Genomic DNA, 12843 nt, shown 5'->3' on the forward strand with positions numbered 1-12843 from the left:
TAAAAGTGAAAAGCAACACATGAGCCAAAGCTGCAGTCTCTTGAAATGGTAAAACAGACATGCACTGAAACCAATTCTACCTTCTAAGTACAGAAAGATGATTGAAGTTGAACGTACCTAGCATATTTAAGTTGCTCGTCCCTCTTAAAAAGTAACACTAAATGAGCAATCAGTGTACTCAAACTCTGCAACACTAATATGGTAAAAAAATTCAAGTAACTTGTTACACAGAAAGTACGGTGAAACGACAGACAATCACCGTAAAAAATTCTAGTAACTTGTTATACAGAAAGGTACGGTGATACAAGTGTACGGTGATACAAGTATATATTAGTAGCATCTAATTAACCTTATATTTCAAACAAAACAATAAGGGATTTGAATTACAGACATTAAAAGGACAGCAATGCAGTAAAAAAAAATAACTCACTACTAACTGCAGTTTAACTTTTATGGATAGAAGCTAAAACAGATGAAACAATGTGTAGAGATCCTGTAACTACAATTACACCTGATTGATCCCCTGTTCTTGCTTTCAGAGTCCTATTGCTAGCCCTCAAACAATTTGTCAATGAACTTTCAACAGCCAATATCATTTTATCTGAATTTCCAACAGAATGAATTAATCCATCGAATGATTTCAGATTACTAACATCTTCTTCATAAATAAATTCAATACCAAGTTCAATGCATGTTTTAATCCAGATATCTTTCAAAAACAATGCTGATGTGCTTCGAGATTTGTCTCCTGCAATATCTACTTCTGTAAAGAAAACAGCTTCGAAATGCAGACCTGTAATTTTAAAACACGGTTAAACTATGGCTCTCTTTAAACCCTACTTTCCCCTTCATTATAGCTGAACAGAAACATAAAACCAATCACATATTGCATACCTTTTTTTTTGAGGGACATATTGCATACTTTACTAGCCTTTTAGTGATAATTAATCGAGACATGATACAAATTGTGGATTGCAGTCCGTTTGGAAACAATTACTAGTAGTAGTCAAGTTGTCATCCTATTAATGCACCAGAAACTTTTACTAGTGATTTAAAACTAGGGCTGGCAATCTCTGACCCGTCGCGATAACCCGACTCGAATCTGACCTGATGTTATTGGGAGAAACCCGAACCCGAATGACCTGAAATCGACCTGCTTTGACCCATTTATCTTATTTTGTAGTAATATACAGTTTTATAATATTTCTGATATTTTTTGACACAACCCGACCCAAAACCAAACCCGAACCTTACCCATTGACCCGAATTGCCACCCCTATTTAAATCTATCTTAAAGAAACAATTTCGAAGCAAGATAAATTTGTTTCCACTTTTCTGATTTCTAAGTCTTTAACCTCAGTCTGAGTGAAAATGTATCCATCAATAGGGAAATAAGAGACTGACCTGTAAGGAGTTCTTTTGCAAAACCACAGTGATCTTTGTCGCTTGCCATCGCAACCACAAGGACCAACCGTGAGTTTTGGCATACGGTAGAAATTGTATTTGCCAATGCTTTTGCAGATTCTTGTGTGTGGGCTGAGCGCACAGACAGACAAAATTAAGATTATATAGAAATTGGAAACTCAGAATTCATAATCTTCAACAAAATAATAGCTTCACGGTCTAATTAAAAGCACCCTAACTACTCGGCTTAAGTATCTTACTATATCAAATTATCAACCATGTATTGGCTTCTTCTTGCGGTAATAATCATGGACTTGAGGATACAGATAATAGAGTTTGACAGTCTGACTCTCTGATGTACAAATTCAGCCAAAACTTCGCGATGATAATCTGTTTCCTTCACTATTGAAGAATACAGATAGTGAATTCAAGCCATTCAGCTCTCCCACAAGCTATTTGACTTAAAAACTGCCATAGACAAATTATTGAAAGTTTTTTTTGGCAGTAGTAACTTAATATTTGTGCCACTGATTTTGGAGCACTAATTAACCTAACCCCCTCAAAATTAGAAGAAGAAAAAAATCATGAAGCACGTCTCTTCAAATTTTATGATGCACTTCTCACCATGCACATTTTTCGTTGCTCCATATTATCACCAATATCAAATCATTTGAAGCACTTCTCTCCTTGGAGCACATTCTCACCCACAATTCTACGACAATGTTTTTTCCATGGCGACCTGTGCCATTGTTTCTTCCTCGTCCTTGTGCAACCTACAATTCTTTGCCAAATGCCACTTTTTTTTTGCATTTGAAGCGTAGTTGTTTTCCTTTGTGCCAACAATCCTTTTCTTCATGACCGGTTATGTGACAGTTGTTTCACCAAAGAGTTATCCCTTCAATTTTACTTTCAACATCTTCCTTTCTCTTGGTCCTCCTTAAATCCACAGCGTGAAGGGAATTGATCAACTCTACAAATATTAATAATGATAGATCTTTAGTATCTTCAAGTGAGGAAATTTTAGTTTCATACCTTTCCGAAAGTGTGACTATAAGATTGTCCACCACCCTTTGGCTAAAAAATTCCCCATTGAGTAGTTTGATTTGGTTGCAATAGAGAATAGACATCAACCTACTCCCGTATTCTTTGACACCTTCATTGTTTTTCATACCCAACTCCTTAATTTTGTTTGATAGTTGCCCTAAGGCTCCTCTTTAATTTCTCCCATGCTTCTTTGGGAGACTCACAAGTAATAATACTTGTGAACATACACGTCCAAATGAATAAGCAAAAATGGCTTGTCTTTCTTGCCACTTCTTCATCATACTTTTTTGGTCTGGACTAGTGTTGGATTTTATGGGAGAGGGGTTGGGTCAACATTAGTCTCAATTGTTTCTGACAAACTCTTAGCTTTCAAGTTAGATTTCATTTTGTGTGAAGCTAGTGATAGTGAATTTTGACCCAACCCCTCTTCCACAAAATGCAATACTAACCAAAATCAAAAAGCATGTCGAAGAAGTGGCAAGGGTGGCAAAGGAACTCTCGTGTATTCATTTAGCTGTGCGGGAAGAGATTCTGAAACTTTCACAAGTATTATGACTTCTTAATCTCCCAACAAACATGGGAGAAAATTAAAGAGGAGTTTGAAGGCAACCATCAAACATAGCTAATGCAAATTCTAAATCTCAAGAGAGTTTGAGATGTTGGGGAAGAAAACAATGAAGGGGTCAAAGAATATGGGAAGAGTTGATGTCTATACGATGAAGAATTTTCTAGCCAAAGAGTGGCAGACAAGATTTTAGTCACTCTTACGGAAAAGTATGAAACTTAAATTTCCTAACTTAGAAGATACTAAAGATTTATTGAAATTATCATTTGCGGAGTTGATTAATTCCCTTCACGTCGTTGAAAGGACCATGGAAAAGGAAGATGGGAGAAAATAAAATTGAATAAAGGGTAAAGGAAAACTCTAGGTGTAACAATTGTCACAGGATCGATCATAAGGAAAAGTATTGTTGGCACAACGGAAAACCACAATGCTACTAATGTAAAAACATTGGGATTTTGACAAAGAATTGTAGATTCCAAAATGATAAGAAATAAACCATGGCACTAAGTGGCAGTGGAAGAAACATTATTCCAAAATTGTGGGTGATAATGTGCACCATGGAGGGAAGTACTTCAAAAAATTTAGTATTGGTGATAATGTGCATCAACTAAAAATGCGCGGTGAAAAGTGCATCACATAAATTGAAGAGACATGCTTCATGATTATTTTTTACTCAAAAGCAAGGGGGGGAGTGTAATTAGGGAAACAAAAAACGATACCGAAAGGGCCCTAAGTTAGTTGTTAGTCGTTAATTGACTTTCTAATAGTCGTCAAATAGCATGTGGGAAGTTCTCTGTTGTTAGTGGATGTGCTAGTTCCTTGGTGGGTATGCATTCCTACTTTCTACGTTAGTTGTTGCTATGTTTTTAGATTATTAGTTAAGTTGTAGGCCCTTATATTCAGGCATTTCCATTGTACTTGATTAATGAATGAAGTATACTTTTATCCAAAAGCCTACATCTTTCTTCTGCTTCCACTGTATCATAAGTTCAACAACAATGTACACAACCTTATACCTTAACCTTTCGCTAAGATTTCAATAGAAACATTAGGAAGTGAGGAGGGGAACTGCCTCTTGTTGAGACTTGAAGGCCAAAATAAAAATATTTGGAAGTGGGACAAACGTGCAGAAATCTGATAATGAATCCTGAAGTGATTTGTAAATGGTTGAAGTTTTTTTGAGCAATATATTGAGTATTTGAGTTACACTAAAAAAAAGAAAAAAAGTTCCTGAAGGGATTACCAGCCTACACTAAAAGAGTACTGCCCAGTACCATTAAAACGCATGTGGAGAAGCGTAAAACTAACAAACCCACACCGATAGAGTGGTATGAATACCGCCGACTAACATTATTAAACAGACTGAAAACATATATGGAAAATAGTTAAACTAACAAACCTCCATCAAGCAATGCCATTGATCCAGAAAGTCCTAGTGCCTCAATTTCTTCTTTCTTCAAAATTTGGCTTCTCCCAAGCATTTGTGTGCTCTCCAACCCACTACGAATGGAGCCGTCAGCAATCCTCCAACCTAAAACAATAGCCGAGCTAATAATAGTAAGAAATGCATCACATAATTTGAAGAGACGTGCATCATGGTTATCTTTACTTGAAGCAAGAGGGAGTGTTACTTAGTGCTACAAATTAGTTAAATATCATCAAACTAGATGGATATTCTGAGTTCTGACACTCACTTGTGATGGAACTGTTGGATACATGATCCATGTATGACTGAGCAGCGAAAAAACAGAATTAAAGAAGAAATTCTCACCTTGATCATGAAGGCATAATGCAGCACAAGTTGCAGTGACAGCATTCTGAAGTTGATGATGCCCAAGCATTGATAGATTTACCTCACATAACTCAATATGCTGCATGAAAGAAACATTTGATTTAGCTAATACCAAGGTTGCATGATCAAAACTTAAAGAAGTCCAGTATCAATAACTTAAGATGTAAGCAACTAGAGAGAGTTGTCAAAGAAGTGCATACTAATGGTATGTCCTTCTGAATATGAAGCCTTATATCACAAGACTGGCGTGGTTCACCATTGATGATGCCAAAACCATTCATGACACTTCTGTTTCCAGAATCACAAGCAGATACAACTGGTGAGCACATTGATAGAGCTTTATCACGTATAATTTGTTCAATGTGAGGAAGAAATGGCCCCCCAAGAATTACCTAAGAAGTTGAATCAAGTGCCAGGTCAAGAAAATAACATAGACATAAGCAGAAAAGTAATATAACAATTAAATACTCAGATCCATGGAAGAAATGTAGAACAGATTCAAAAAAATTGAAGTATAGTAAAAGTCAAACATTGTGGTGCTTGACAACAGTCTTATCATCTTTAAGTTTCACAATATAAACTAGAACGCAATAGCACAACCCCACAGTTCAAAACACCTTTTTTGGGGTAAAATGAGGGATGAAAAGTTGAAAACCACGCAAAATATAGGATCTTTTTTTTTTTTGAGGGGAGAATCTTAATGCAGCTAAAATGTATGTTCAAAACTCCCAAGGACAGGGACAAACATCCCACATCCATGGTAGATCAAAACCAAACTCTGTCCTAGTGTCCTGCATTAGGCAGCATGCAGATTGCACATAAAAATGTTTTAGATCTTAGATTGACTGTTACAAAGAACATGATCTTAAGCATGCCAAATGATCATATCCATAGATAAAAAATGCGGTATCGGTCACGGTCGCGGGATCGGTCGCGGAGTCTTGGTAACGGAACTAATGCGTTAGTCGCGGACCGTGTCGCGGTTGTCGCGTAGGATTTGAAATTTAAAAAGAAGCCCCATGTCAGCCCCATTCACTACCTACCCTAGTCCCCCTCCCCTAAACCGTACAAGCGACATAATTAAAATGAATTCCTTTCTCTACCTTCTCTCTCCTCTCTTGTTTTAGATTTGAAAATGGAGTTCTCTACTCTATTTCAATGGAGTTTCTCCATTTCTTTCATTTTTCCCTTTCTTTTTGTCGAAAACATGGGAATTCGACTGAAAACCGAGTAGATGTGAGGTTTATAACGTTTAATGCGGACAAAATTCGTTCAGATCGGTTGAACCGGCCGAGATCTCGCCGTTTTTAAAAACACCTTTACAACTCGGGATATCTCGTATCGCCAGCCTCCAAAACCTTGTTAACTCGGGCGATACGAGTTAACTCGGGCTAGTTTTTACACCATGATCATATCCAGCATCATATATAGATCATTATCATTATCATTACCCCACTGCCTCAAAGAGGCTCCCGCAAGAAGCGGGGTAAGGGGAGTCGGACGTATGCAACCTTACCCTTGCAATTGCGGAGAGGTTGTTTCCAGACCCAAAAGCGATAACAGGACGACAACGGGACGACCATCCTCTACTTCATGGAAAGGAAGCGAAGAGGTATTAAGAGCCATTTTGATTTAGTCCATTACATCCCACAACCAAAAGAACAAATGAATCTTTTGGTTGTGGGATGTAATGGACTAAATCAAAATGGCTCTGAATACCTACATATATATAGATAACTACAAAAAAAAAGGGAAAAGTCACCAAACTGGGCAGCCATGTTTGATAATCCCCGACTTAGCCAATGCTATGCTTTCCAAGGAACCCCCAAGAGCAGCCAGATGTTCTTTTCCAATAGTTGTTATCACCGCAGCAGCAAGCTCGGAACTTGAGATTATGTTTGTAGCATCCCGTGCTCCTCCTAACCCAGCCTGACATTATCACGCATAATCAACAACAACATACTTTCACAGGTAGACAAACTAAAATTGACTGTAGAGCCAAGCAATTACCTCAACAACTGCAATATCAACCTTCTTCTCGGCAAATAGAGTAAATGCTATAGCTGTTAGGACCTGAAAATTTTCCGTTCATCAGTAGAGAGAACAAATTTTGGTTCATCTAATGGTGGATTGGTGGTGCAAAACGCTAGCTCAAAGGAGTGCAGATGAAGGGAAAATATCCAAATATTAAAAATTACTAGGACAATTTTTTTTCTTCTTCACACAATATGTCATCGGGAGAGTATGCCTGAAGGTGGCCAATGCTCTCACGGCAAGTTTGGTAGCCGGCTATAAATGGTGTCAATGAGATTGAATTTATATGTAAATTTGTAAAGAAAATCAATATCCATTCTCATGGTAATGCTAGTTCACTCAAAATTATCTATTTTTCTTTATAAAAAGCCATTACCACTAATTACCATTTGGGGAGTGGTATTAGGTGAGAAAGCAAAATTATGAAGAAAAACACCAAGTTTGAGACAAAGTTTTATTACCATTGACATCATGATGTTAATTTTTTTTGCCAAATAACACTAAGATTTATTCTCATTCCCACCATTTATTACCGGCTACCAAACAGGCCATCAATGGATAACTAGTACAATAGTACTCGACTCATCCTCCAAACCACAGCAAAAGACTCTTTTCAGGGTGCAGGGATAAAGAGGAGATAAGGTAAGGAGGTCCTCGACCAGTCTGTAAGACCAAACCAAGGAGAATATCCAAGCGGGAAGGGGAAGTTGAAAAGGCTTCCAGAGACAAACCAACTACCAAAACTAGCAGGCACATTGAGTTTGAAACTCCAACCTCATGGTTGAAGGTGTGGGGATCAAGTGCAATATTGATGAACTAACATCTTATTTGCAATGAAGAAAGAACAGTAATCATATTCATGTTGATGTATATCTAATACTGATACAATGTTGGATGTCGGAAACCAAACTCATATCTTAAAAGTTCAACGTAAGTCTTATAAACTGTTCCGAAATTTGAGTCAATAACTCCATAGAAGAGGAAAATTTATTTCTTATGTCATTAAAATTTTACCTTATTCTAATAACTCATAGCATGCAGTACACAGTTAAATACCTCAAAATGACTCAGCAGTCCAGACTCATGTGCCACTGCCTGGTCAAGGGACTTTCTGATTCTAAGAAAAAGAGAATACAACAAATCTGCTGCAACTGGCTCATTTTGTGTTCCCACTGACATACGCTCCCTAATAGTTCGGATATGAGGGCTGTGCAAATAAAGAGATCTATGGTGAGGGGAATTCATTACATAAGCTGAACCATATCTAGAAGTTAAGGGAACTAAGCAAAGCTTTCGAACATTAATTGGCTAATGTTAACGAATGTATTAAATATTCACGGCAGTTTATAACTATAAGTCGTATAAGGCTTATATAATTAAATTGTTCATAATCCTTGGTACAGGATTTACAATATACTTCGTACATACTGTGGATATAACATACAATTGCTTGACCAAAGGTTTTAACTACAATAAGAAAATGCATAGGAAAGATAGAACATGCCTTGTATAGCAACCAACACGATACCCTTCTGCCCTCAAAATACTAGATAAGTATGCAGCCGTTGAACCCTTGCCTTTGGTCCCAGCAACATGAACAGTCTGCATCAATTGTTAGGCAGCCAAACCATATCTTTAAATCAATCATCACATTAAGATTCATGAGAATCAAAAAATATTAAAGCATCTGAAATTTGTAAGAGCGGCAAGGGATTGAAAGTTGGAATGTTGGATTGTTGGTAAGTAGGCATTGGTGGTCATATAAATGGTGGGAACACAACCCGATAGAAGAACAGAACTTTTCCACAAAACTAAAAGTAGTCATCAATTACCATCTCCGAACTCCTCCCAAAAACCATGTCAACATATTCATACACACCGTGATTACACAAACAGCCGCAAAAAAAAAAAAAAAAAAAAATACAGGCATAATTTTTTTTAATCAATATGGTGGTGGAGAGATTACAAAATATTAACATAAAAGCAAACAAAGAAGTGACGATTTGGAAAGAATGAAACATACTCCGTATCACAAAAGAACTTAAGAAGAGTCAAGGATGGGGAGGAAGGACCTTATACTTTGATTGTGGATTCCCAAGACGGTCCATCAAGCGCTTCATACGACCCAAATCAAACCCATCATCAGTTTCAGTGCCAGCATTTTCTGGTACTCCTGATTTCTCAAAATTCTTTAGTCTATCCAAGTACTCCACAACCTCTTGTGTCTTTGAGCATGTCGAGTCTAAACACAAAGTTCTAACACACCCCAGGAAAGAACTTGGTATCCTGGCATTACTTTCCAAGTTTGTGTACCAAGACAGCTTGGCACATCTATAAAAAGAAGTAAATACTTTCATATTTGCCATTTCCTCTTAAACCACATAAGGGGCATCCAAAGACATATCTAAGTTGCCTGTGCACTTATGTTGCACTTGACCATCATGGTTTACAACGAAGCTCAAGACCTGCCAAGCATAATTCGATACTAAGGGGTCAGCAGAAGTTCAGATTAAGAAACATTCTAATTATAAATAATTTTGTAGTCTTATAAATAATTTTGTAGGCATTAGTGTCCGAATTCGTATAGCATTAACTCCCACAATCCAACACCTGCACTAAAATGTTTTACAATGGGGAAAGCTATTCGTTCCAACAGGTAACCCACAATTACAATACTCTTTAAAAAATCGAAAATTGAACAGAAACTAATACTTTTAAGAAAAATTCCCTGAAGTTTCATTTTCAAGACGAATAAATTGTCTAAAATTTGGTTGCTTTGCCATTGGAATTATCTTCTTAACTTTAGTAAGATTGATTAACCACCAATAAACCACAACATTAACAATCATAACTCCAACTATACATGTACACGATGCAATAACAAATCCACAATACACCATTAACATAGCATAGTAACATTATCAAATTACCATAAATTTTGGGCAGAAAAATCGACCAATTAAATCAAAAATTAGTTCCTTAATCCAACAATTGATCCAATTATTTAACCAACCAAGTCTACTGATCAACTCAGTTAATTCACCCAAGCCATAATTTTCCCCTAAACAAGTTCAAAATTCAAACTCGATAAAGCTATAATGTGAAAACAAAAATACAAGAATGAGATAGAGGAGTACTGACATGAAAATGGCGCTTCGATTCGAGGAGTATTTACATTAGAGAGACTTTCAACGGATAGTCAGCCGGCGCCGGCGGTGGTCTTTGGTGGCAGTGCGGTGGGAGTAGAGGTAGTGGAGCCGAGGAGGGTGGAGAGTCAAAGCGAGCTTTTGGAGATTGGGGTGAGGTTGGAATCGGGTTTGGGCTGGGAGATGCGGGTCAATAGAAAATGGGTAAAATAATAAGGTGACTTTACCAACTCCAAAGGCAAGCTAAAATTGTCAATTTAGCTTATCACGTCACCTAAGATCAGGGTAACAAAGCTCGGCTCATTTAACTATTTGTATATCAGGTTTGAGTTTAGGTTCAATCTCGGTTCGAACTTTAGTTTTGAGCTCGAGTTCGACTCGATTGATGATTTCACAGTCCAGATTTGAGTTTAAGCTCGACTCAAATTGACCAGATACAGTTCAATCCAAAACTATTATCCGGACCCTACTTTTATATTTACCTTAAACAACATTTTTGGTAAAAAAAAATATCTTATGATTATATAGTGTTAAATAATTAAATGCAATAAACTAAAACTAATTATAATAAGGAGGTATGTACTTATACCATATATTGAAATTAGTAATCTTGGTTTCAGGATTGAAGAGTAAGCCCATGTTCTGAAATTCAGTTCAGTTCAATGACGTTCATTTCAAATTCAATTCAGTGGCATTCATTTCAGTTTAGTTTAGTAAAATTTAATTTAATTCAATAAAATTAAAATAATTTATTTATTCACTTATTTAATTATTATTTACTTAAGTATTATAGTATACGGAGTAGTTATTTGTGTATTATTATTATTATTATTTATATACTTATTTATTATTATTATTATTATTATTATTATTATTTTATTATTTTTATTTTTATTATTATTATTATTATTATTATATCTATTTATTATTTCCTCCATCCGTTCCTTTTTATTCTTCATAATTTCCGTTTCTAGTGTCCCAATTTAATCTTTATATTTAGAATCTTTCCTTTTATATTGTATCATAAATGTCCTTACTATTATGTAAAAAATCGTGCAATTGATTATTCTAATTAATTAAAACTATTGGGACGCTAAACCTTTCACATTTTCTCATGGAGATATTACATCTCTCACACTTTTCCAATGTAATATTTTAGATAACATTATCAATAAACGTAGGGTTTAAATAAAAAAAATGTTGAACTTTTATCAATATAGTTAGTTGTTAAAACTTGTCATGATACCAAACATAAAGAATAAAAAGGGACAAATGGAGTATTATTTATGGTTTATTACTTTGTATATATTGTTTATTATTAATTAATTCCATTTCAAAAGCAAACAAAAGTCCTTCCTAGAGATCAAATTAATTCAATCAAAAATTCTTCCTAGAAATCAAATTACTTCAATAAAAACAAAATATTAAACCGCCATATTACCGGATAAAAATAATCATAATACGGAAATAATCGATTAAAACGACACAAATAAAGAAAAAATGCATATAGTTATTGGCTTAACATCAAGCCACATTAATTTAAAATATTTATATTAGTAAATTGATTATCTATCACTACTAGAATAGTATGATGGTCAACATGCAAACATTTCCAATTTTATTTTTACTGAAAAACATTATACATTAGTAGTTCAAATTTTCCATACAAGAATATGAATGTAATTATTTTTACAAAAAATCGATAACCTCTATCGCCACATTCAAATATCTTTCAATAATTAAAGTACGATTTTAATTTCCTTTGTACTCATTGAGGAATCCTAAATGGAGATAAGCACAAGTTACTGATGATGAAGACTCGTCTTTTGCTTCTGAAACCAACTCGGATTTTATGAAAGAACTAGTGTGTGGCCCGGGCGTTGCTCCGGGTTTTACTTTTGGTCGGGTTTATGTTTTCTTAAAATGTGCCCAATTTTAAAAGATTGTATTTTACATTTATATGTGAAAATATGACAAACATTGTAACTAGTTGAGATGGTAGCTAGCGAAACTTTTAATCCACGAGGTTTGATATTCGATCCTGTAATACGGAGGGAGTTTCGTGACACATATACGTTTTCACAAACGCCTTTTATTATGTTGGTGTAGATCATTTCATTTTGTTGACGGTATTGGTCGCGAATGGATACATACATTTGGTTGCAGAAACCTTTGAAAATGTACCATGAGATGAACCCAGATGTGTTTCCAAATTCCTGTCAGGTAACACTAGGTGTCATTGGAGTGAAGAAATGTCTTTGCGCTATGTTCACAAATAAATAATTTTATTTCAAACAAATAAGTTCTTTTCAAATAAAATAGATTAATAAGTCCAGTAATATATGATAATATAACGGATCTAACTCATTTATTAAGTAATATTTTGTAGTTTACAATAAACATATTACGGAGTACATGAAATTATTTACGGTGTGTATAATGAAATAGTCAATTACATGAAACTGTTTACGAAATAAATTACATGAAAATATCAATAAATAACAACAACAAAAAAAAGTGAAATCACGACTAACAATTTAGCTATACAAATAACAAAAATTTGCATATTTATCTGCAAAATAATTTTTTGTCAATCTTAAAGTTAATATCCAAATACAATGTATACAAATGATATGTCGCAATTTACCTGCAAATATAAACATGAACAATCAAACTCCAATATATTAACGACAATGTATACGAACGATAAATCGCAAAAAAATGATAGCAAATAGTACCACACAATCAAAATATCAAGAAACTAGATGTTGACGCATACAACTAAAGATAAAGTCAGGAAAAACAAACTTAAGTAATGCAAATTCGAATGAACTCGGTTCTTTTATGTTTGAATTTTA

General features: G+C 35.1%; 1 protein-coding gene across 2 annotated transcripts; it reads right to left on the bottom strand.

Annotated features, from left to right (window-relative positions):
- Nucleotides 1-220: 220 nt before the first annotated feature.
- Nucleotides 221-10183, bottom strand: LOC110780071 (dihydrofolate synthetase). Of its 2 annotated transcripts, XM_021984510.2 has the most exons (12): nucleotides 9981-10183; nucleotides 8912-9304; nucleotides 8344-8441; nucleotides 7896-8046; nucleotides 6816-6878; nucleotides 6573-6734; nucleotides 5006-5197; nucleotides 4785-4884; nucleotides 4413-4544; nucleotides 1405-1536; nucleotides 680-793; nucleotides 221-601 (listed from the first exon to the last, which is right to left on the bottom strand). In XM_021984510.2, exons 2-12 carry the CDS (start codon nucleotides 9203-9205, stop codon nucleotides 444-446), a joined length of 1596 nt encoding a protein of 531 aa, XP_021840202.1. In that variant the 5' UTR covers nucleotides 9206-9304; nucleotides 9981-10183; the 3' UTR covers nucleotides 221-443. The 2 variants fall into 2 exon arrangements, with proteins under 2 accessions (XP_021840202.1, XP_021840197.1); XM_021984505.2 differs by having other exon boundaries at nucleotides 221-793; nucleotides 9981-10182.
- Between the last annotated feature and the right edge of the window lie 2660 nt (nucleotides 10184-12843).

This window comes from Spinacia oleracea, chromosome 3 (genome assembly GCF_020520425.1).
Source record: "Spinacia oleracea cultivar Varoflay chromosome 3, BTI_SOV_V1, whole genome shotgun sequence".
In the NCBI taxonomy this organism is placed as follows: domain Eukaryota; kingdom Viridiplantae; phylum Streptophyta; class Magnoliopsida; order Caryophyllales; family Amaranthaceae; genus Spinacia; species Spinacia oleracea.

What these genes read in the sequence shown, in the direction of transcription:
- LOC110780071 (XM_021984505.2), bottom strand. Translation starts at nt 9,205, where the DNA reads ATGGCAAATATGAAAGTATTTACTTCTTTTTATAGATGTGCCAAGCTG. An exon ending in ATCCACAATCAAAGTATAAG is followed by an intron (nt 8,442 to 8,911) that starts GTCCTTCCTCCC and finishes CAATTGATGCAG; the next exon opens with ACTGTTCATGTTGCTGGGAC. An exon ending in TTCAGAAGGACATACCATTA is followed by an intron (nt 4,885 to 5,005) that starts GTATGCACTTCT and finishes TCTTTCATGCAG; the next exon opens with CATATTGAGTTATGTGAGGT.